General features: G+C 39.6%; 1 protein-coding gene across 1 annotated transcript; it reads left to right on the top strand.

Annotated features, from left to right (window-relative positions):
• Positions 1-445: 445 nt before the first annotated feature.
• Positions 446-24,994, top strand: GIPC2 (GIPC PDZ domain containing family member 2; the record flags this gene model as incomplete). Its single annotated transcript, XM_082287486.1, has 6 exons — positions 446-685; positions 9,177-9,362; positions 12,787-12,967; positions 16,203-16,312; positions 17,020-17,101; positions 24,840-24,994. 6 exons carry the CDS (start codon positions 446-448, stop codon positions 24,992-24,994), a joined length of 954 nt encoding a protein of 317 aa, XP_082143612.1.
• Between the last annotated feature and the right edge of the window lie 945 nt (positions 24,995-25,939).

Raw genomic sequence — 25,939 nt, 5'->3', positions numbered from 1 at the left:
GGCTCTTAAACTTTGGTTATATGACTGTTGCCGTAGTAACCCTTAAAGATTTATAATTGTGATAAATGAGAAAGAGTTGCCTGAAGTCCTTGTATACTCCAGGTTTTCTTTTATATCCTGGATATAAATCTATACTGATCAGTATTCAGTACTTCGCTATTAGCAGAAATTCCTGAACTAGTGAGTGGGTGGAAAGTCGGCGAAGGACCCCGCGAAGGGTCTGAGCTCAGGCGGGGCAGCGCCGGCGGCCTCGGGCTGCCCGGGAGGGGGTAGGGGCGGGGGCGGCCGGGCGCTCCCCGGCCCTCGGCAGCCGCAGCGGGGCGGGGCGGGGTCGGGCCGCACCTGGCGGCTGCGATGGCCGCGGGGCCGGGGCGGTGCCGCGCCGGGGGCAGAGTCCGGCACGGGCGGCCGCGGCGGCCGCAGGAGCGTGGGGCCGGTGTGGAAGATGCCGCTGGGGCTGAGGAGCAAGAAGAAGGACAAGTCCAAGGAGACCTTCAAGCTGGTGGAGAGCGAGGCGGCGGCCCCGGCCCCCGCGGCGGCCCCGGCCCCGTCCGCCGGCGCGTCGCGGCTGCAGTTCCACACGCAGCTGGCTCACGGCAGCCCCACGGGCCGCGTGGAGGGCTTCGGCAGCGCCCGCGAGCTGTACGCCCGGATCGGCGAGGCCTTCGGCATCCACCCCGCCCAGGTAGGGCCGGCACCGCCGCGGGCGCGCCCCGCCGGGCCTGTTGCCACCCGCCCTGCCCGTGGGCATCCTCTGTCGTGGGCTTGTGTGGACGTGCCTACTTTACACTTCTTGGGAGATAAAAACTCCCTTTTTTATTCCAAATGAGCGCTACCATACGAGAAAAGATGTAAGTGTGACTGCGTTTAACTCTTCCATGGTAAAAGCAATGGTCCTCTTGACCAAAACTGCAGTGTCTCGGTTAACCTGTTGCCAGCTGCTGTTTGACACAGCTCTTAAGGACTGCTTCATTCCAGTTTAAAAAGGGACAACGGATCTGAGGGTAAATACCCAGAATGAAGGCACTGGAAGGGGAGGGGATGTGGTATAAATGCCCTAAATCATACTACGTTTTAAATTTTCGGCCGAATGTGGTATTTGGAAAGTTTTCTGCTTTGTCAGGTAATTATTTTTAAAAGGCTCACTGTTCAGGTGGAGTTATTTAAGTCTGTAACAGGATTTTTTTTTAACTCAGCTGCCTTTTTGATCTTTTTTTTTTTTTTTTTCCTGAGCCATGTTCTAAACATTTATTTGGATAATGACTCATTTGTGTTTTTAAAGGCATTGTTTTCTCTTAGTTAAAAGGTAGTGGCCATATCAAGTTCTTCCTATGTGGTACTGTGAACCTTAACCTCTGAGTGGCAAATTGAAACAAAGGGCTAACGTTTCATTATGCCTACGTGTGGCTGTACAGCTTTACTTGTTTTGTTCTTTGTAGATGACTTTTCTAGAAGTTGTAAAGACTACTACTACAACAGGCTTTGTTCTGAGAGTTTGCTGTGGCCTGATGTAGCATTTCAAACAGTAAATTGTAAAGGGAAAGTGGCAGTAGTAGTGAATACAGTTTAACCAGTCACTGTTGCATTAAGTAATTAAGAGGCAATGCACCCATGTCCCAGACCTTCCCACCTGCTTTCTGACCTTCTGCTCCTTTGTTTTCTTTTCATCCTGAGCTGCTGTTCCCCTTTTGTTCTGTTCCATCTCAGGCATACCTTTTATTCTCAAATTCTCATAATTACCAGATTGTCTTCTATTTTAGTTTTCTTCTTTTCACTGTTGAACTTTTGGCTCCACTGACTTGAGAAAGAACAGCATTCACAGAGAAACTTAATTTTGTATGAAAGATGTGCTCCTGTTTCTCCTGCTAGATGTATAATCTGACACCCTCAGAGGTTTTAGAGGAAGCACCACATATCATGGGCACATATTGCCAGCCTTGTGCCAGACTAGAGAAGTTTCTTATTTTCTTTTTCTCCCTAATGTTCCATTCCTTTTGTTAATTTTTATTTTTTTTAATGTGGCTTATTGCTAAAAATGGATAGAGAATTATTGCTAGAGGCACTGAACTTAAAATCTTTTACTCTAGAAATTCAGTTGGCCTTAAGAAAATTGTGTGAAATTAAAGTAGTGATCAAAAATATTTCCTGGTGTGAAGGTGGCATAGCAGAGTGAAGAACATAGACCAGAGGGTCATGCAATAGAATTTTGGATAGACAAGAAAGATCAGTGAACAGCCAAGAAATGAATGAATTTAGAATTTATTTTAAATGGTATTATCTATTAATTAAAGCTGCTTTTGGACAGATAATCTGGTGTAAAGAATAATGCCAGAAGCTACATCTCGGCACACTGAAAGACGCTGAGGTACTCCAGTGCCATTTGTAGGTGTTACCTGTCTAGGAAAGTTTCAGTGACCCAGCTCTGCTGAAGCCTGTGGGCAGCGTGATACCTGACTGCCTTTGGAAACAGCTCCTATCACAGCGATCTCTGCCCTGTAGGGGCTGAGGTGGAAAATAGTTGGAGGGGAGTGGTGGGAAAGAGCTCCGTGTAGAGAGCATTCAGATAACTTTTGCAGAAGTGAATACATTTAATATGATATGTGAGTTTACCGCAGGGTAGGCAAGAGTATGGATTCTTGGATAAGTTCCTGCCCAAGTGTTTTAATAAGATTCTGAATGAGCTATACTTGTAATCTGTCACTTCTCCTTTTGACTCCACATGGTTACAGCACCTCGTTTCCTCCTTGGATCACATCTCACAGGACCAGCTGAGTTTAGCTTCTGCTAGAGAATCCTTTCCAGGTTCTGTGATTGACTGCCAACAGTGACAGGGAGAAGCTTATACAAAACACAGTATTTGTTGGACAGACATTGGCAGAAACTTCTGTGCAGACCTGGATCATGAGTAGTGTAGGACGGGGACAGGACAAGATGGGTATAGCTTCAAAGGGGATGTTTGCTAGGTATCTATGAAGGAGTGAGACATAACAGCAGCTTTCTGAGGCTTTTCCTGTGCTCATCGTTTCTTGTAGATATTTTATTCTTCACCCATCTTCTGAAACATAGATTTAGAAGAAACATAAAGATTTTAGTTATAGGCTAGCTGTGTGGAATGGGTGGAATAGGAAAGAATTTGGGCCCCGTGAGAGTTAATTAAAGTAGTTAGGAGAGCTGGACCTGAAATAGGGTTTTAGATGTTAGTAACTGATTACCAAATAACTGATGATCTGTCATTTGCATGTTTGCTTAGCTGTGCTTAGAATGAGGAGCAGAAACATGGATAAGTTGGTGTATGGAACAAGGACAATTACCAATTTCCTCCCTTTGTGGGAACCCATCCAAAAGTCATGCAAGAAGAAACTTAGAGGTCACTAAAGTAATTAGGATTGTTAAAACTCAGAAAGGCAAAAAGGTCAAAATGAGAAAGATGAGTTACTTCATCTTTTTTGGGACCACTGACCCAATTCAAGACCACCGACTCAATTCAGGACACACACTACGCATGCTTAATGACATTTAAACTCATTTCCATACGAAGTGGAGAATGGGAGGTGTCAGTGTTATGAATATGCATTTGTATTTTGGATCTTCATAATTTTTGGAAATAAAAGGTACTATGTTTGCTTGTATCGGGGCCTGCATCTTAGGGAGCTATCCCACGCAGAGCCTGGCACCAAATAAAACATGCACTTTTTAACTCTAAACTGTTAGAGAGTTTTTGTCCATCTCAGTTGGATATCGATATTAGATTGATATTCATATCTTGGTATATCACTTCCTCGATGAATATATATCTGTTCCCCCTTTTGAAGCTGAGGGGTAGGCAGAAGCCTCCCTTTCTGCCCATCTCTCTGACTTTTACCATGGCCACCATTTCCTCTTTTACTGGTCCAATGTCACTGTTCTTTCCACAGGGAGGAGGAGTGAATATGGCTACTAGCAGTTGATTGTCATTGTCACTGAAATTCTGGGAAAAATAAAAACTCTCCAACAACATCTTTTTATGTTAGAGAATTAAGGCATTGCTTTATTCTGGCCAGGATATTTTACTGGCCAGGATGTGCAATAGAAATCATTTCATCTACACGTGTCCGGGTTGTGCAGTGAAAATCATTCTATCACACATAATCCTCTATCAGAACTTTTCACACATTTATACAGACAAAACCCAAACAAATTCTTCTTCATTGGTCTTAAATTACACAGTTCTTAGTATTCGATCTCCTACTGGTTATTGATCCATTTGCATTCAATGCTAATTTGGTCCTCGTTCTTCAGTTCTCTTATCAGTCTTTTCCCAGACCAGGTGTCTCTGACCGTGCCAGGGGGTGATGTTGGGGGATAATGTCCCTTAATGATCATTAATGTTCACTTATCTCCTGTGTATCTTTTGGTTACTCCCAGTCTGTGGATGTTAAACTCATCGGGCCTCTCCCGGTAAAGAGTCTTGTTAAGAGAATCTTCAATTCCTCTCCCCTTGGGCAAAGGAGAACAAACCCAGGGGTTTGTTCTGACTAAAGTTACATAAAAAATTTTAAAAGTTGGATCATTTCCAACATCGTTATTATGAGTGTTGTTTGAGGTAGATCACGTTGTTGACTTTTAATTTGCTTACTTCAACAGGCTTTCAACAAGAAGGCACAGAGCTAAAAAAAATATAGATAGATAGATGCAACTCTCAACTAACAACACAACCCACGCACAGTTACGTGTGTGTTTCTCTTTGCATAAATAATAAAAATATCTACCCTTATTTTTTCTATGGAGGTTGAAGTAGGAAAAGTAGTTGGAAAAAGTATTTATCTGTTGCTTTGGCCATTTAGGATTACTACTCCTCTATGACTGTTAAGAATGTAACAGGGAATGTTATGTTCCCTGTAAGGGTGAAAGTGCTGAGTGCAGCCTGTATGATAAATAAATGAGCACTGACTGAAGGACAATGTGGGTCTGTTAAAGCATTTGGTGGTGGTGTGCTCCTGTGAGAGCACATGGTAGGGCTTTAAAGTATTCAGGGTAGCTAATCAGGCGCTGAGAACGTGGATATTAAAGTCCAGCTGTAGCAGGGATATTTCTTGATCAGATGAGAAGGGAATGGTAACCCATAGAAGCTGTATGGACTTTTGGTTTGTCTACTCGTGATTTGCACTTTTGATTATTTTGTTTGCTTTGAGAGGTGACATATGGTGGGGCTGGTGAAGTAAACTTAATGCTCAGTGGGTGTATCTGTCCAGAGCCCTTGGAGGTTAGGGTTTCTTTCACAGTGGAAGGAATTTTGCATCACAAGGATAACTCAGGAAAAGAGATACCTTTCTGGCAGCAGTAAGGGCAGAAATGCAGCTCCCTCTTTCTCTTCCAGAAACAAGAGTTCAGCTGCTGAGCTTGTGTGTGGGCTGTTGTTCCACAGGCCTTGCCTCCTCATGCTTAGCAGTCAAGTATACTGTGAGGCTGTGCCACATTAAACTTTCATAGAAGTACTTGATTTAAACCTGTTCAATTTAAACTTTTATGGAAGACTGCTGACAAATAAGCCACTGCTGAAACTTGTGTTTCTGAACAAAACTGTCCTTTTAACAATAAAAAAATCTGAACTTAAAACTTGGGTTTTAGAGAAAAGGGTCAGCTTGTGAAATTGTCGTCACCAAAATGCTGGAAGTTTTGTTGTTATGCTTATCTGTTGAAACAAATTGCTCACAATCTCGCCTACAGATTGCATACTTTAAGTGAGCAAACTTAACACTCCCTACAAACCACCTCCTCCCAACCCTATGGCAAGAATTGTTTCCCTAAGCAGTGCTTAAATGTCACACCCGTATTGCATGTGATGCTTTCTGTGTCTTTTTCAAATACTTTAATTGAAAGCTGAAATTTGAAATATTAGTATGGAAATAATTACATGGAAGGACTTATGCTGTAATACTGGTGTACTTTCGGTTAAAAAAAGAAAAATCCAAAACAAACAGTAAAAACCTGCTTATTTTATAAGACTTGGAATGTATTGACCAAGTTGCATACCTGACAGTACCAAAAGCACATTAGAACTTGGAGGAGCTGGTTATTCTTCGTTTTGCTGAAGCTGGTCAAGGCTCCCACATTTTCCTCGGAGAAGATAAAGTGAGTAAGTTACGTAGAAAATGCGTTGGTGATTTCTTGATATGATGACATCTACATATATAGGGAAATATGTCAGTGGGTGTTACATCTTGCTCAGAATTAAAATTCCGAGTTCCCTACCTCTTAAACAGAAAGGGATTATGATCTCCTCTGTGAAGTTATCTGAGATTTTTAATACATTTTCAATAGCTTCTGTGTATGTAATCTATCAATCAACTTATTGTTGAGTCCTTCTCAAGGTGTGAGCTCAATATAGAAGATAAGAGTATAATTAATATACATTAATATGCAATATGGTACTGCATATATACTTTATATAACACATAATGTAACCCACCTTTTCTTAGCTAATACCATTTCTTTATATAACACACAGTATAACCCTGGTTTTGTTGGGTAGTGTGGTCTCTTCCAACTGAAAATATGGATGCAGGGAATAATCTGTTAGTAATCTTATTGGACAAATCTATTTCATAAAGTTGTGCATAAGGCCCTAGTCTCCAGCCACATGGAACTCCCTTGTTCTGAGTGCTGTAGAAGATAACTCTTGGTGAAGGAGGTATCCTAGATACTTTGTGACTGATGTAACAGTTCTGATTTATAATATCTTGCTAAAGTTGGCATGAAATATCACAGCACTGGTATGCTGAGTTAAAGACCAAATGCCTATGAAGGTTTAGGGTAAGGACAGAAAAGACTTAACAATGAGAAATGCACATTGAATTTTTTTCTTGCTTCATTTTTGGATAAATAAATTACTATTAAAAATATTCAAAAGTTATTCAAAAGTTTGAGTAAGTGGAAGCTGTTGTTTAAATATTCAAGTATATAATCTGTCATTAGGTGCCAATATTAAACTTATGTAAAATCTATGAAAAAATATAATTTTTGAATCAATAGGTCTCTGTTGTGTACAAATAAAGCTATGCTACAGATAAAAAAAAAAGCTATGCTGGTAGATGGTATAGTGGTATATCTTTCTGGGTAGATACATCTTTAGTACATTACTCTTTGCATATATCTGTTCTGAGAAAAAGCAGTTGTTCACTAAAGAGGATGAAGAATGATTTAAGTTTTATTTTTGACTGGCTGATGCTCTCAGAGCCTTGTGGTTAGCACAGAACTGACTCACAAAAAATCCTGCAGACTTATAGGCTGTAGTAGGAATGCCATCCAGATGAAGATCTATAAAGAGAAACTCTGGATCAAGTTTCTAAATATCACATTTCTGCTCTGTTGCCAATTTTATCTATTCAAAGGTGTGACAGTATTTATTAGATGATTGTCTGTTTGACAAGGTCAGATGAAGGATGCTAATGTCTAAAAGGTAAAGACAGTGCTTGTTATTCATCACAGGAACAAGGAATAGAGCTGCCATTTTAAACTGGCAAAGTTATGCAGCTTGAGAGAGCTGAAAATGTGTATGTGAACTTGATAACATCTGTTTTAATTTCTTGGTTTAAAAAAAGAGCTTGTCATTAGAGACTATTATTCTTATTTATAAAATAAAATTCAATTTTCTACTTAAAACCAGATGAATTTCTCTAGGTATTGTTACTGCTGGAGTACTGTTTAACTGAAAACCTTTGCATTACCTGAGCAAATAAAACTAATGTCTGTTAAGGGTGTGCTGTTACGACTTTCATTGTTAAATAAGGTGTTAGATTGCAGTGGATGTTTGATGGATTAGATGAGATAAGCAAGTAGCCATTGAAGTAAGGCTGTTTGGTGGGGGGGGGGTTTGTATGTTTTGTTTTTAAAAACAACAACTAAACAAGACCTCTATCAAGAAATACAATTTCTATATTAACTTTCAGTCTTTAAGATTAAAACCCCCATAGTTACAGAATCTAAGTTCTAGAAAGCTCTAGAAACTTGAATGCTCTCTGTGAAATAATTAGTAAAAGTATCCACCCTTTGTTTAGCTGGAATCAATTTAAACAGGTTGGTGACTTGCATTTCAATTTTTCTGCTTTCGTCCAATGATGCCAGAAGGAAAGAGGAGGCATGTGTGGTGTTGTGGTGTGGAAAACCTGAGTCGTTTCCTCAGTGAAGTAGATTCTAGGGATTCTCCAAGTTCTCTTGGAGCACGGAGTTTCTGTGGTTTGGCTGCTGCCCTGTTCTCTCGGGTGCTGCCCAGGAGGAAGCTGTGTGGTTCCCTTGGCCCTCACTCCTCTCCTGCTACAGCTTGGAAAGCCTAAGGGAAGTGTAGTTACTGTAGCTGGGACGGAGTGTGTTGGGCTTGGCCAAATTCCTCCGTGCAGCTCAGAGGTGGCAAAAGCAGCTCTGTGCCCAGGCAGTACAGCTGATAACTTTCATCCTGCCTATGCCCAGGATGACAAACCTCCCTGCTGAAGAACTGGCATAAGTGTAGGGAGAAAAAGGAGTGTCTGATACCCAGTGCTGAAGGGAAATCCCTCGGAAAAGCTGATTTATAAAGAAGCAATTTGATCTTTTTATTAAGCCTTGCTTTTACTAAGCTGGAACAGGCATGGCCCCAACTCATGCTGGGGAAGGGTAGGAACTAAGCAAGGCCATTGGACACACTGTGCTCTGAGCTAATGGAGGAACACATGGAGCAATACAAAACATTTCATGCTCTCTCACGACTATTTTGTTTTGATAAGCTTTCTTTTTTTTCCCATTAAACTGCTTTCAACCAATCAAGTTTTAAAGTAGTCCCTAGTGATCTTTGAATCGTGTGGAATTTGAGGTGGGTGAATGATGAAGCAAAAGATGGTGATGGCTCTTCAGTTTGCTTATTCTAACCTCCGGTGCAAGCTGTACCAGCTCAAGATGCCTCTCTCAGAGTTGGTGTGTTGAGATGAGGCTACTCACACAGGTAGGTCTCTTTCCTGTGTTCCCTGCCAACTCTTATCTGCAGTTTGAGCTACTGATGCTTTCTGTTGTGTGTGGGTGGAGAGTATCCCCTCTCCTGGAGAAGAAGAGGTATCATTTTGTCTACGGACCTGTCACGGATGCCTGAACCGTGCTCTCATTTTATCTTCCTATCAAGCTCACCAAACCTAATACACTGTTAATGTGTTTGCTTTCCTTCTGCACAGATCATGTTTTGCACTTTGAATACTCATAAAGTTGATATGGACAAGCTCTTAGGTGCACAAATTGGCCTTGAAGATTTCATATTTGCCCATGTGAAAGGACAGCGAAAAGAAGTGGAAGTTCTTAAAACTGATGATTTGCTGGGGCTTACCATTACAGACAATGGAACTGGCTGTGCCTTTATAAAGGTAAACTTAATTACCAGTGAAATACTTCATTCTATAGAAGCTCCTGTTACTTGAATAGGTTAATTATTGTTTTAATGATCCTTTAGAACTATAAAATCCTTTATTATCATATATATGGTAACTAAAGAATAAAGTCACTTTTCTTTAGGTATATAATTCAAAATTAGTTTAGCTATTCTGTACTGCATGTCATTCAAAATTAGTTCATTTGTTCATTGCTTCTGTAATGTGTATCAGCTTTACAATGCAACTATTGTATCTCCTAAGCTACTCTGAGGTGGTAGGTGTTAGATACTGCTTGCATCTGCCCCCTCCTGTTTTAAAGTGATTTTCTGATGTCATTTATTAAATGCTTATAAAACTTCTGTCACTCATGTGATAATGAGATCATGTTCTTTCAGTCTTTGGCTGTTCCCAGGGCAGAAGAGTAGGGGCAAATACAGTGGTTTTTCAGTTTTCCAGTATTGTTGCCTTAGATAGGGTGAATTACAAGGATATGGATTAACACAGTTTACCACAATTAACTTGGGTAGCAAGTATGGGCAGTAACATACACAATATATTAATCATAATTGCTTTCCTTCTTCTCTTCTATATGACCTAGAGGTAGTATGTTTTGAGACAACCAGAGGCTGAGGAAATGATGCTACTCGTCTTGCTAGACTAGGTATTAGGAACCTTAATCACATTTTCTGCCTTTTTTAGATTCTTTGCTCTAATATACTCCAATTACCCATTATTAGTGAGGCATTAGTAATTATCTTTGATTACTGCTGCCCCAATCACTGTTCTCATTGTAAACAGAGCTTCTTGTATGGAGAGGTTGTATTTTCTGTTCATTCCTTAGCTACCATGGGTATAAAGCAAGACATGATTTAGAAATCTATTTGCTTGTCTTTGTCATGGAAAAACGTGACTGAGGTCATGTTTGTGAAAGTCAAGATGCAGTGAAGGTTTCACTAAGCATTTTGGCCTAACTTTTATGTTTGTAGACAACTGTGAACTTCCAGTGATGGCATCTATGCAGCCCATAACATTCAGTCATGCTGATGCTTATGTGGCATTTTAAAAGAAGGCATTGAAAGCAGTGCTTCAGTGACCAGCATCCATGAGTGCAGCACTGTGCAGTGACACTCCCTTTGTGCTTGGTTGGTAACAGGCAGAGAACAGCCATCACATAGACTACTGCACAATTGGAGCACACTGGAAAACCCTCACCACGTTAGCCAGACAAGCTGTAATTTCCAGTAAATAGGGTAAAACTCCTCTGAACAAAAATATATTTTTCCTTGTACTGGTCTAATAATAATAAGTATTGTAATGAAAATGGTGTGATCTTCATGGGAATGCACCAATTTTAAGAAGTTTCTAAGAGCTTACTTTGTTTGTTGTTGTTGCTGCATATTTAGCTAATGAATCTTTTAAACCAGCATAGAAAACACATTTACAAAAGTAAAAGCTGCATATTTTTTTACTGGTTGTCTAGGTAAATGGCTAAGCAGAGACTGTCTCTAAAGTTTTACAGAACTGTTTTTGCTTATATACGTGTATTTTCCTTGAAAAGTTGTAATTATGTCCCATTCCTAATTAAAAATTAATACTAAATTTACTGATTGGTGGGTTGTTGAAGGTTGCTATGGGTTGCAGTAATTTTACTGCATTTTGAGTAACAGGGAGGTTTCTAGGCTTGATGTGGTAACCCAACCAATTTTAAACCTGATGCTGAACTGCAGGTTTTTTTCCTATGAAACTTAATCTTGTTTTGCCTTACCAAGAACAAAGTTTGGTGTCATTCTGCTTTCACAAATTTGTTTTTGGGGTACATGGGCAGGTGGGGAAAAGGAGTCAAATTAGTATTCAAAGAACAGCAGTAGAACTTGAAGTATGACTGAGTGGTGTACAAGGAGTCATTATCAAAGGGGGTAGGCATTACATAGGAAATATAGATCCTCATAGCTTTTCAATGGACTGTAGAGCACTTGAAATACAGGCAATTGCCTCTTAATTACTGTGACAATGTAGCTTGTCTGTCTCAGGCAGTTAACTTGGAGTGATGATAAAAAGTGACACAAGTAACAGTCAGCGAATATTATTTAAACAGTTTTAGTGTTGGGATCCAAGTACAGAAGAAAAGCTAAATGAATATGAATTCAACATGAAGACTAAACATTAACTGAAGCCTGGTGGGACAGTTTCGAGTCCCAGTAACAGAAAACTCATTTGGCACCTGGTTTCTGGTGTGCACGATACCCACATCTGCATTCACCACGAGGCTTCTGTTTGGTGCTATAAAGAGTTAAACTCAGCCTGAAGCTTAAAATCATTGCAGTGCACTGTAGGACACTGAGCACTCTCACACTTCCCACTGACTCTCAGATGGAGGCACATGTGTGGGCTCAGACATGCGCGCAGGGGCTGGAAGCAGCTTCTGGGAGGCTTGCACAGCTAGGCTGGCTGTTACAGTAGGAGGTGGCAATATGTTTATCTGCCTTGTCTCACTGTTACCTCACTCAGAGTTAGCCTGAACAACGTCAGTCGTTGTTGAAATGATTGTTAATCAGGAACACATTAGAAGGAACTTCGTATCTCTGCTAAATATAAGGTGTTTTACTATGTCACAGCTTTTTTGTTTAATAGCCATATAATAATGGTTTGTGTGATGTAAGCACATGATGAACAAATATGACAGTATGTAACAACAATAAGCAGAATCACTGAAATTGAAAGTGTGATAAATCATAGAGATATTTTAAAAGTTTTTGCCCATAATTTTTAAATTACACTTCACAAAAGCTGTAACTTCTTTTATGACATTTAGACTATTTGTATTTTCCATGATATGGCAGTTAGAAGATTTTCTTATTCTTTATTATTTCAGAGGAAATCCTTTAATATACAGCTGTATAGCTTGATGAGAAAAATAGTAGTTTCACCACTGGGGATGGGTCTTATTAAGATCAGCCCTTTACAGTATGTAATATTTTACTATATAACACATTTTTAAGTCCCTGGACCATACTTGAGAAGAGAAAAATTCTGCTCCTATGCTTGTCAAGCTATTAAATAAAAAAAACCCCAAAACTTGAATAAACATTCACATTACTGAGATGTCTGTGATCAGTTTTAAAGCACAAAAAATACTAGGTTATTCAGAACCTTAATTTCTGAAGTATGGTTGCTTCCTTTTTTTCCCCCGGCTGATTTTATATTCAATGCTTATTAAAATACTTTGTTTGAAAAATAATGCTTTTCAAAATATGTTTTATGATAATCTTACAGACAAAACACATTGCTGGAGTAATAAGCTCAGTGGTATTGATATTGTTAACTGAGATTCATGAAACTCCGTGGTGTCACCTCTTAAAAACTATCACCTTTTAAAGAAATGTTTCTAATTCTGGTGGTGCTTTTTTTTAAACAATAGCGAATCAAAGAAGGCAGCCTTATGGACCAAACCAAAACAGTCTGCGTGGGTGATCACATAGAGACCATAAATGGAAAAAATGTGTCAGAGCGTCGCCATTATGAAGTTGCCAAAATGCTAAAAGATCTGGAGAAAGGTCAGAAGTTTAAGCTGGAGCTGGTAGAGCCTTTGAAAGCATTTGGTGAGTGACCTAACTCTCCACCTTGTTCAGTAAAACACCTTGATAGTAAAATCCCAACATTGCATTACATTGTAAGTTTGTTTTCAGAGTGCAGACAGGTGTCCACCTAAGGTAACATAATGACTACAAGGAAGTACATTTGGTCTTTTCCTTTGAAGTGGAAGATTTATGAATGGATTTTCTTCCATCTTGCTTTCTCCAGCATTCATCTGGGTGTGGGTTACCTCAGCCTGAGCCTTTGTCTCAGTTTCTTTTGCCACTACATGATGTTGCAAAATAAGTACAGGAATGGTTTCATAGGTACAGTTTTAAGGCATAGATTACTTCACTAATGTCCTGGTTCTTGAAACTCCTTTTTTCATCTATTGATTCATAATCCCTGTTGTTCTGTGTGTCAGACTTTTTTATTTCTGTGCCCTTTACTGGGGTCTGTGCTTTCTAATGCTGAAGGAGGCTGCAGAAAACACTGTCTGGGATTCCCCAGAGCACCTCCTTTGCTGCCTGCCTGCCTGTTCTCCCTCTCCCCAGCCTTTTTTTGGATCTCCAATCATGCAGCAGGTGTACTCAGAATTGGAAGAAAGCAGAATGGCAAAGCTCTGTCTCTACTTGCCACCTGCATGCTGTGAGCAAGTGCTGCTTAAATAGGATGAATGCATACCTACTGTGAATTCTTGTATATATTAATTCTATCAATGTAGCAAGCAAACAAACAAGGTTGGTTTTGCTCAGGCAGTCAAAACAGAGACCGAGTTACAATTCTTATTATCTCTATTTTTTGTATCTCCCCCAAACCATGTAGCATTATCCTGTAATAAAAACCTCAAAATAGTGCTAAATCATAAATTTTTATGAGTTCTTCTGCATATCTGCAATAACAGTCAATTCAATATCACTGTCTTCACGACAGCAGCAAAAATTCTAAATGTTTATTTTTCAAATTTTTTTTATGTGTTAGTAGTTTACAGCTACTGTCATACACCAGTCTTGACACTTGGTGTCAGAATAGCAGCAGGAATTGAAAATGAGAGAAATGCAAGGATTTCTTTTTGCTTTTGGTGCTTCTGTGAAGAATAGGGTTATGAGCTGATCTCGAATGTGTTTGTGTATAAGCCAATACTCCTGTTAAGTAAACGTGTATGTTATACATTATGCTAAAGGCTTGCATAAGTAGTCTATCAAAATTAGTAATGCAGCCATACCTTTTCTTTAATATGGGCCTATAATTTGTGTCCAATGCTTAGTGTTACACAGTCTGTTTGTAAAGAGCAGGGTAAATCAGCATTTGATTGATGACTTCAGCCATTATTTAGTAGTATTTACTTTAATCAGGTGACTAAGATACCTTTTAGTCTGCCTGAGATGTAGAGGAGAAAATGCACTAATTTCATGAAAATATCTTTTTTCTGCTATTGAGAGGCAACCAGAGTTTTGTGAAATGATTTTTGGAAGATGCATGTTATTTTTTACCCTACAGAAATTACCTTGCAAGTTGCAGTCCTCAGTAGGTTAGAAGGTCCTGCCTATAGCCTTAGGTACAGTTGGGCTTTAGGCACAAATTTATTCAAGAATAGCCCCAGAGGACATGACAAACAAGATCCTGCTGGACAAGTAGCTGCTGAATTCCTGTTAATTTCAGTGGAATTTGATGAGGGTACAGAAATGAGACACAAGCCTCTGTGTGAAATTATTTTCATTTTTCTTCCTCTCAACAGAATGTGAAAGAAGTGTAATTTAGTGATTGGATATCTTTCTACTATGGACATGCAGGCTGTCTCAGCTACTCTAGGCAAGGCTTATAGCACAGAATTAAAGATTTGTACCAGTCACAAGCTGGCCCTCTATGAATTGTGAATAATTAATAGAAACAAAGTAAAGGCAGCATAACACAAACTCTGCACTTTAATTATGTCAACATGAAAAATAGTTTCTGTGATAGCCAGAGTGCTTTGGTCTGAAGTACTGCAAATAAAGATTGTGTCAAATCATGACCTCTAAGGTGATAATGGTGACAGAATTTGAAAAATATGGGGTTTTTTATCAGGAATGACTTTTCAAAACAAATCTAGCAGAAATTATGACAATCTTAAGGATGTTTTAAACTGTCCTTGAAGCAATAAAAGGATTAAGAAAAAGTGTTGATCTTAAGAATATATAAAAAGAGACTGTGACATACCTATTTGTAAAATAAAAGCTAATAAAATTTACTTTTCAAGACCTATTCAGCATAATAACCTAGATTTGTTACTGCTTATGCAAGAATGACGAGTTGAAATCTATCTGAGCAAAATTAATATCACATCTTAAAGCCTTGCCTTCAAGAAGAGCTTATTAGAAAGGCCTGCTATTAAGAGGAAGAATAATCTGTTAGAGAAAACAGGACAATTAAAAGCAGCTCTGCAAAATTATCAACTCTCTTCTAGCACTTTCCAGATTCACTATGTAACTCCCATGTCAGTGAGTAAATTAAAGCCTTGCAACTCTTGAATGTAAAATTGTGTCCTGGAACAAGAAACCCCAAACTTACATGATTCCACACTCCATTTACTAACTGGGGTGCCCTTGCCCAGGATTAAACAAGAAAGGCTGAATTCAGGTAAAAAACTCTGTGTAAACCCAGATACTCTTTGTAGAGATTTATCAGCTGTGAAATAATTTCGGTGAAACCAGTGGAAAAACTCCTGCTGGTCTGCTTATGGACATTTCACCTCTGTGACTGCTGATAAGCAAATTGTTAGCTCAGCTCAGTGTGGCTCATCATCACCTGCTTAGCAGGAGTGTTTGCACCATTGCATCAGAGAAAGATGGAAATGTTGCAATGCTAAACCTGCTATGTGTTCTGCCTGTAAAGACCAGAATAAATCAGCAGTTGGCTGGTGACTTCAGCTGTTACCTAATACTAAGGTGTAAATACTTACACTTTTCTGTAGAATGAGGAAATAAAATTACACATGGTGCACATATGAAATAAATGCCATAGGCCTGCTTAGATATATTGGTCAGTGGAAGTCCTAGCCTCAGTGCAGTTGAGCAGATACCAGAATTTAAAGACAACAAAATGTCAGCAAAGCTATACTTAGAAAACACTTAATTTATAGTTAAACTTTTACATAGTCTGGATCTTGATTAGAATAAAATGTGAAGATAATGTAATAACCAAAGCAGATACATCATATTCTGTTGTACTGTATACTTAGTTCTGTTTGGTATTTTACTTTTGTTATTTTTTTGTCTTTAGAAAAGCTGGAACCAAGGACCAAAGGTAGAACTCTGTCAGAGGCTAAGATCTCCAAAGGGAGAGAAACACTTCGCCTGAGAGCCAAAGGCCCTGCTACTGTGGAGGAAATGGTATGGTGTGGTGTATGCCCTTCAGTAGTTTAATCACCTAGCTTCTGATTTATTCTTCCCCAAGGCTGATAAGTAGGATGGAAAATCTGGACGTTACAAAGCTTGTGGGACAAAAGAGAGCGACTAAAGTTGATGACTAGCAGGGATAGGATGGAGCTGAGGAACCTGGAAGCAGAGAACCTATATTTAGATGTCGTGGATTACATGGATGAATTCAAGGCAGAGTAGACCAAGGAGGGCTGAAAAGAGGGAAGGGGATGAAAAAAGAGGTGGGATGGTTGAAGACTTGGTTCCGTTTCTGACACTGTGAAGTGTATGTGGTTGGTGTAAGGGTTGTTGTTAGGAGAGGCTAATTAGATACATTGATATGAATTTGTGCAAAACCAGGATTAGAGTTTGGTGAATAAATGTTATTTGTTCTGGGCTCTTCTAAAGCTGTTGAGGATTTGATGAAGATCTGTATTAACAGGAGATATAAGGCCCCTGCTCAGTTTGAACATGTGAGCTGTGTGACTTGATATTAGGAGGAAAGCTCATGTTTCTGAGAAGAGGGAAAGAGAGCGGAATAGTGTGTTTTATTTGTAGATTTTGTAAGTCTTGGTGGCCAAGATGGGAGTAGGGATAATCACTGGCACATCGCTGGTTATTTTGAAATCTGCATGGATATAATCATACTTCTGTACTTTTCTCCCTTTATTCCAACAAAGCCAACTGAAGTTGAAGAAAAAGCAATTAAAAAAGTGGATGAGCTTCTTGAAACATACATGGGCATAAGAGACGTTGAATTAGGTGAGTTTTTAGCAGATACATTACTACAAAACTAAATAATTTCTCATTTTCTCTAGTCTAAAATTTATTGAGTACTTAAGTCTGGATGTAAGTGAAACAAAATTTGTCCAGCATGCAGTCTCAAAAACTTGCCTGTATTTCTACAAATGTGTTTGTCTGATAAAGGAATTCTCCCTCCCACTTCAATCCTTATGATGTAATTAATTAATCAATCCTCTATTCTTCCTGCACATTATCTATACACTTTTGCCTGAATTTTTTAGTTGTTTGCTATAACTGTCACCACTGTATTCTTTCTGACTTATATTTTCTTAGTGGATCTCGTGTGTGCCATGATTAAGGATTCCTAAGGATAAGTATGTTTATTTGCTTTTTTGCCTCTTGGCGTAGACACACCAAAGTTGATTGCTAAAGTTTGAACCTGAGATCTTCATCAGTGAACAAGCAACTATAATAGCAGGGGAACTGACAGGATAATTGCACAAATTGATCAAATTCTCTAAAACCTGTGTTCTGAAGAACATGAGAAAACTTGTAGAATATTTGCTAGTTGTTAGCACCATCGATTTATAATGAAAGAAACTACTTAACCCCAGTGTCATAAGTTCCTTAAAGATGCACCAAACTTGTCCTTGTAGCTGTTGCTTTTTTTGTTATTCTGACAACAACTAAATAGGAATTTCTGCCTGTGTGGGAAGAAGCTGCAGTCTAGCTGTTGTAGCCAGCTGTGGCTGGTGTAGTCCTCCTAGGATCTTGTGGAACTGCTCATACTGAGACAAAGAGGAAGGTATTTATTGTTATGGTAATATCTTAAAAAAAAATCAGCCAAGAATTAAGAAAGGATAAGCTAAATGTGATCTTGAAAAGAAAGCTTTCATGAGAGAGAAGTGGAGAAGGCAAAGCAGAAGAGAAAATAAGTCTGGCATGAAGCTCCAGAGAGCAAAGCAGCAGGGCTGGAGGGGCAGCAGTTAGCACAGAGGAATGAGAACAAAAGGTGGTTATTTGAATAGCCAAAAGGCTTTTGCTGGCTGCTCCTACCAGCAAGCATCTGATTGGCAGATTCTACTAGTTTTCTCGAAAGAAAAATGGTAGGTAAACCAGTATTTGTCCCTCAGTCTAAGGTAGAAGTGGGCTTCCTGGCATAGAAGAGAGAGCAGAGCTGCTGAAAACTTGAGTTCTATTTTGTTGGTTCTATCTAAACTTTCCTGTTCCCAGCAAACTAGAAGTTCTCAAAAATTCTGTTCCCAGCAACTCTAATATGTGATGCTCTGCCATGTAATATGCTCCTGGGAGGCCTGTGTGGTGCTGATCCATGTTTAGGTTAGGGAGGATTCCGTGGCCTGTCTCACTCCTGCAACCTCTGTGCCGCAGTCCATCTCTGGCTCAGGCTTCAAAGCTCTGAGTCTTGTGCCATCTGTCCCTCTGGGAGCTGTTTTTGTCCTGCAGCTGTTGCAATCCTGGCTCAGGCTGGGCTTCTGGAAGCTGCTGTCCTTGCAGGTTACTTCCAAGGTCCCCAGGCTCCTTGCCCTACAGGAATAAGCAGCTAAGGTGGTCTGCTTTTGGTGTCCATGGGAACAGTCCTGTGGGAACTGGTGTTCCCTGTGTTTTTGGCTCTCAGTACTGTAAACAGGATGGCTCTTGCACACTAGACTGAGAAGTTCAGCTTTCAAGACATATGGCTGAGTTAATAGCCAAGCACCTGGTAGAGTTTTCCCATTAATTCCTTGAATTTCTGCCCCCCCCCCCCCCCAAAAAGATCTAACACCCTTCATCTTTCAGTATGTAGTTCGGAAATTTAAAAAATGCCTTAAAAGAATACTTAAAGAAGGAAGAGGTCTTTGTTCATAGAGAGGCTCTCTTCTTCCCAGCTCGGTGGTTTTGTCCCTCACTTCTTTTTTTTCCTCCCCAAAAGGTAGTGAAACCAAGAGAAGCTGTCAGAAATCACAGACTATAGGTTTCATAGTTTTAGTTTAGTAGCTTTAGTTTGCACCTTTGAAGCAGTATCCTGAAGTTCGAATCTGAGAGTCAACAGCCAACGGTGATGACAAAACCCCCCCCAACTTTATAATTTAAAAACAATTAAACAGCTCTAGGATTCTTTAGGAAAGGAGAGCTAATCACCTGTCACAAATCTGTTCAATTAACACATGTCAGTTTTTCACATACTGGATGTGATCAGTCACCCATGAAAATGAAATATGAGGAAAAGATTCATTCAGAGAATGCCAATCATCACTTAGCTTGAAATTTCACTCATTACTCAAGCCAGATTAGTTGAAAATGCAAGTCATCACAATGTGCAGCTGACAAGTGATTAAGATCTCAATCATTGCTCACTTCCATGCACTTCTGTTTGTCAGAATCTTTGGATGTCAGTTAATGTTGCTCTTTCATCTCGATTAAAATGACACTTCCATGGTGTGATTGAATTCTAAAACAGTGCCCCAGTTTTAAGACATAAGTTGGAAAGAAAGGAAAGAAAAACTGATGTTAAATTACAGACAGAATTAAAGGTGAGATAAAGCCCTTAATTTTTGCATGGTTAAGTATCTTGACAGTTTCAAGAATGGCTGACTAAATCTACACACAAATCCCTGAGCTGGAGCAAAATACTTGGAAATTGTTAAAGAAAATGCATGATCTTTTTTTCTGGCACAGTTTTTTATTTTGAGAGCTCTAAATGCTGTTGAGATTTACATACCTGCTTTTGGATGCATTTTTACCTTTTTACTTCCTTGCTCTTTTTTTACTGAAAACTGGACTTAATCCACAGAAGGGACAGTTGGCTCTGAAATTTATTCCTCAGCCATTTTATGGGCACATTAGAAACTGGGCCAAGGCTTGACTTCAGCATTCTTTAAAACATAAATGCACAGCTGAAAGATAATTCAGGTTATTTTAAATTCTATGGGTGCTTTCTGATAAAGGAATTTGAACAGCTGATTAATAGGAGTGACTCAGGAAACAGCGCTAGTGAAAAATATTGGCATTTATTTTTTTAAATCAGTAAGACTTGAATTGTTATGGACTATATTTAATCCCAAAAGTTCTTGGTGGGAGGAAGCCTGGATCTAACCCCAGGATGCTACCAATTGCAAATGATGGCAAAAAGGGCTTCCTGTCCAAATATTTTTCCGCATCTTTTGGCTTCATCCACTGATACTTTGTTCTCCTTTGTTCTACCTTTCTACTTTTGGATGATTACTTCCTCTCTGTTGCTCCCTATAATATTATCAGACATGACATATCATAGAATCATTAGGGTTGGAAAAGACCTCTGATATCATCGAGTTCAGGCTTTGTCCAGACACCACCATGCCAACTAAACATAGACTAAGTGCCACACCCAGTCATTTCTTGAGCACTTGCAGCAATGGTGACTCCACCATTTCCCTGTGCAGCCCATTCCCATGCTTAACCACCCTTTCAGGGAAGAAATTTTTCCTGATGTCCAACCTGAACATCCCCTGGTGCAGTCATGGGCTGCCAGCTTCTCCAGGAGAAAGCTGTGGGGGACAGTATCAGAGGCTTTACTGAGGTCCAGGTAGAAACATCCACAGCCTTTCCCTCATCCATGGGGGGGTCATCTGGTCATAAAAGGAGGTCAGGTTGGTCAGGCAGGACCTGTCTTTCCTAAAGCCATGCTGGCTGAGCCTGATCCCCTGTTTGTCCTGTACGTGCTGTGTGATGACACACAAGAAGTCTGTTTCATAACCTTCCATCACTGAGATCAGGCTGAAATATCCTTGCATATTCTGTCTTTGTTTAAAAAATTTAAAAACTACTTTTCTACACTTTGGCTTCATTTTTCAAACTTACCATCTAGTCAAAATATCTTAACAGGTTTAAAACTGTTTTGTCACCGAAGTTTCTTCTCTTGGCTCACAAATCCAAACCGTCAATATTCAGTAGATGTTTTTATCTCTAAATGCTTTAACTGAAGTGATATTCTCCCTGAATCTGTTGTTTTCTTCTCCTCCTTTCACCAGACTTCCTTTCCCAAAGGATTTTATTGCATACATGCTGGGGTATATTGTTTATGGCTATTCATTTACTCTGAAAGAATAATGGGAGTTTTTTGAAAAAAGGAAGGACAGAAAGTCCAGTTAAACAAAAAAAAAACCAAAACAATTTCTTCACTTCAAGAAGAATTAGTACTTAAGAAAAAGGAGCAAGAAGAAATATTTCTTATAGTTCTTGAGTACCAGATCTGACAGTATTCAACATGAAACTTAAAACAATTAATCTTAAATACTGGAAACTGCAATAGCATGCTTCATTTTCTGCTTTAGAGTGACAGGACTGGATAATAATATTTGTTACCTTTTGATGAAGGCAAAGCTTCTAATAGCATTACAGCTAAATAAATATGGAGGTTTCTGTCAAGACATCTGAAAAAAGCTTTTTCAGAAGTTACAGTGTAGGATATAGGTAGCAAAACCACTATGTAAGGTAGATAATAAGAATGGCAGGCAGAAAGTAGCTTTCATGGCTTGTGCCCCATGTGTCTATTAAAAGTGAAAATAAGGATTTTGTGAAAGATCTTTGAAGTTATTTTAAAGGATCTATATTTAAAAAGCCAACATACTACTTTGTTCATATTCTGGGAAGTCCGATATTGAGCTTCTCAGTTAAAGTTGACAAGACTTCTAATTCCTTTCATCACTTTTAAGATTGCTGAACTTTTCACATTTTGTGCAAAAACTTATCAGATATTCACATTGCCTGAAGTGAAATGAATAAAGGAAAATCTAAAAACAATTGAGGCTCTTTTGACTGTGGAAAAATATTCTATTGGAATAAAATTCCTGTAATCACTTATTGTGCAGCTCTTACAAGAAGCAGTGGGGAAAGGGGAGGGGAGTGGAGACAATTTGGCACGAAGCTGTCACCCTCTGAGAACCAGTAAAGTTTTCTTCTAGCTGGCAAGTATCTGCTAAATGCCTTGGCAAATCAGTGGGCTTTGATTTGCCTTGGGAATTCCACGTTGCATATGTCACTGTGTGAACACAGCTGTGCCGCCCTGGGGATGCCGTCCCGCAGCTGTGGCAGCTACCTGGGGAAACAGGAATGTGTTCACGGGTGGCAGAGAAGGCTGGCCAGCTTTAGCATTTCTGGATGGAAGTAGTGAAGCAGGGCTCGGCTTCGCGCTGTCGGACGCGCGGGTGGCGCGGGTGCTGCGCGGAACTCCGCAGGGAAGGGCGGTGCGCGGCAGTACAGCCGCGCTGGCACTGGAGGTCAGCACCGCGCTGCCGAAAGCGCCCGGTCCCTCAGGCTTTCCGAGAAGCCTGTTTCATTCCATCGGGTGGATCTGGGAATGCGAATGTGCCTTAATAAATACAGTACATTAAATGTGCCCTGGCAGTGCTGATTAGACTTACTCAATACAGATGAAGACAGCTTTTTTTGAGGCTGCTCTAGCACGACAGTGATGTTCTGATTCCTGATTGACTGGGTTGAAAGTTGATCAGCTAAGTTTAGTGGATTTTGTTTTCAAGTTTTGTAAATCTGTAATAAACTAGTTTTTAGATTCTATTTCATTATTTGGGAAGCTAAATCTTTAAAGAAAGTTGTGTTTGAAGTTACACCTTCTGTTAATGACAGTTTGTTACATGCAATTCTGAACCTTCAGCTAGGACAGCTGGATTGTGATATGCTGTGTTGTCTTGTTTTATTGCTGCTGTGTCATATGGTTCTTCCATATCTCTTGGCCAATTTATCTTAAAAATAGCTAAATTCCTCACTCCCACACTGCTTGAACACTTGTGTAGATCCTTACTTTCTTGATGGCAGCTTTCTCTAAATATCTGGTATAACAATATCTTGACATATTTGCTCTTACATCACCTTACACAGCTCTTTTCTCTCCACCCTTCTCCCAGTGTCTGTAAAAAGTACATTCATACCCTGCTTCAAATCCAGAAATCTGTGAAGTGTCAATTATACCCTTCACCTCATTACCTCCAGGGTTCCACCCCTGTAAGTACCTTCTTATGCCACATTGACAGGGAATATAGAGTGGCACTGATAGGACAAATCCTTGTGTTCCACCTGTCAGGAAAGAGTCCCCTCTTTAATGCCCATTTCCCATCCAGACTTGTCTGAATCAGAGTCCCAGGAACTTCATGGGGGACACAGAGAGAATAAGTGCAACAGGGATAGGGTTTCTTCTGGCAGGAAACTGGTCCTGAGTGCCCTTGAGAACCACTAGTGGTGCCTGGGAAGCTTGGTTACCCTTGAACTGCCTCCATCACAGCAGTTTATTTGTCAAGATTTGCATAAATTTTCCTTGGACAACTTTGTGTAGTTTGACACACTTTTATTGTGTTTGGAGCCTCACATCTGAACACAGTTAAAACCAAAACATCAAGTTTCCTCAAAATTACTGTTGTTGACGTTTACAATGTGGAATATGGCTCAAGCTTGCTTACAGCTTGTTACATGTTTGCACAACAGCAAGTACTGTTTGCCAGAAGTTCATAACTGTCAATAAATTTGAGCTGAGTTTTAGGTCAACAAAATAAAATTAAATAAATTTAGTAAAGGTTCAGAGTAGGGAAAATTTATTTTTGTTTTTATCAGAGAGATTTTGCCATGCTGATTCAATACAGTGCATGTGGTAGATGGCAGACTGCCCCAGTGAAGATGTTTTTCTGTGACTTTAAAACTTCCTTCCCTTTCTCAGGCACTGTATTATGTGTTTTGCATTTGGATATTCCTCTGAGAAAAGGCTAGAAGCTATCAAATCCTTCACTATGATGCTTGAATTTGATATGCTTAAGGAGAAAGTGGTGGTTATTTGATATTTAACAAAAGATGGAGGACATCTTGCAGTTTAAGGCAGGTGTGTAAAGTAATCACAAAATGAAGCAGATTTTGAGGTTTCATCTCATATAATACCATCATTTTCCTGTGAATTTGAACAGAGGCTGTGGAACAGAAATACAGGTCAGAAAATAAACTGTATTCAGCAGTGCTGTTTGTGCCGATTGTGTCTTGCAGAGCATTCTGCATCCCTCAAACCCTGGTAGCTTGCTGCCAGTGGTTCTCTGGGCCCAGCTTAACCAGGAGAAACCTGTACACCGACTCTTCTCACCCCTCATGGAGGTGCAGGTGTCGTGATCAAGAGAGGTTTGAGCCCTCACAGTTTTCATTTGCTCTAATATCCATGGGTTGCCAGCATCCAGTGTTGTTTGGGATAGACTTCTAAGTTGTCCTAGAATCTGAGAAACTGCGGTAGCAAAAGGTGAGGGATGAGCACAGCAGCCAAGGAGTGAGTACCAAGCAGCAGCCCCAGTGTAGCTGTTTCAAAACAGATGTGACACTTGATAAATTCTGGTACTTGTTTGTTAAATAAAAGAAAATGCTGGACAGTATTGGTATAGAAGATACCAGAGTTTACTTCTGTTGTATCACACCTCTGCTTTTATTTTCCTGGATACCAAGATGTTCCTAGTGTTTGGTGGCTCCAGTTCATCGTGCACAGCAGCAAGGCCTTTCTCTTGCTTCTGCACAGTTTGAACCACCTGGCTGAGATTTTCAGAAATAACTTTTTCACTTTCATGAGGCATAAGCACAAACTTTATCCTGTTGAATCCTAAATTCATCTGGTAGACTTTGCATCTCCCTAAGCTGACCTTACCAGGTTTTGAAAAAAGACATCCCAAAGCTGTCTTGGCCCTATGTGTTAGCTGTCGCTTTCATGATAATTACATTATTTTGTTTTGTTGCTCTTTAGCTGCAACAATTGTGGAAGCTGGAAGAGACAAGAAAAACCCAGATGAATTTGCAGTGGCATTGGATGAAGCTCTTGGAGACTTTGCCTTTCCAGATGAGTTTGTATTTGATGTATGGGGAGCAATAGGTGATGCTAAGCAAGGACGACTGGAATGAGAACTGTGCAGTTTATCAATCCCTGTTTGAAAATACAAGATGATTTGCAAATATGTACATCAGAATTTTAATAACTTTATTGGTGTAATTTCAGGGTGCTCTGCACAAGTATTCTGACCTGAGACTTGCCTTTGCAAAGGAAGGTTTCTAACAGAAATTAAGATAAACCCAAACTTCTGACAAATGCAATTTAAAACAACTTACTTACAGAAATCACTGTAAGGAGAGTATATATGTAGAGAGAGGTGATATATTTATACAGAAATTTTATGAAAATTAGGTAATTTTTATTGTACGTACACTTTGATACCAATATTCTGAAAAGTGTTAGACATATGCAACAAGAAGTTAGGATTATTTTATCACTTTGGAGAGGTTTATAAAGTTGTTGAGAAACTACCTAGCTTCATGCAGCAGTTCCCTGGTTTTCTGCTGTTCCTATGTATTTACCTAAAGCCTTAGGTTTTCTTACAGTTTGGTCTGGACATTGTCTTTACTGTAGGCAAAGCTGGGAAGAAGCTACCCTGTTTCTTTAGAATCCAAATTCAGGAAAAGAATTCTGCTGAAACATGAGAACTAAGATCTTTGAATGAGAAAGACTTGCTTGCATTTGAGTCATAATATGCTCTGTCTGGGTATTACTGAGGTAAGTAGAGTACAAATGCTAAAACCAGGAAGCTGCTGCTTTATTCAGATGCCATATTATTGCAATAGGAACTGAATAGGAAGAAATATATGTTAATTTTGATTACTATTAATGCATTTGAATAATATCTGTGATTTGGCACTGGAGACTACAGTGTATGACCAAGTGCTTAATTGATCTTTGCATATGCTAAACAACTTCTTGAGAGCCCGTGGAGTTCCCCTCTTGTCTGTGTTTTTTTTTCAACACGACAACACAAGATAGACATTGAAGGTGTTCAAATCCAAAAGATATTATAA

This window comes from Coloeus monedula, assembly GCF_965178545.1.
Source record: "Coloeus monedula genome assembly, chromosome: 9".
In the NCBI taxonomy this organism is placed as follows: Eukaryota; Metazoa; Chordata; class Aves; order Passeriformes; family Corvidae; genus Coloeus; species Coloeus monedula.
This window is presented reverse-complemented; position numbering and strand designations above follow the sequence as displayed.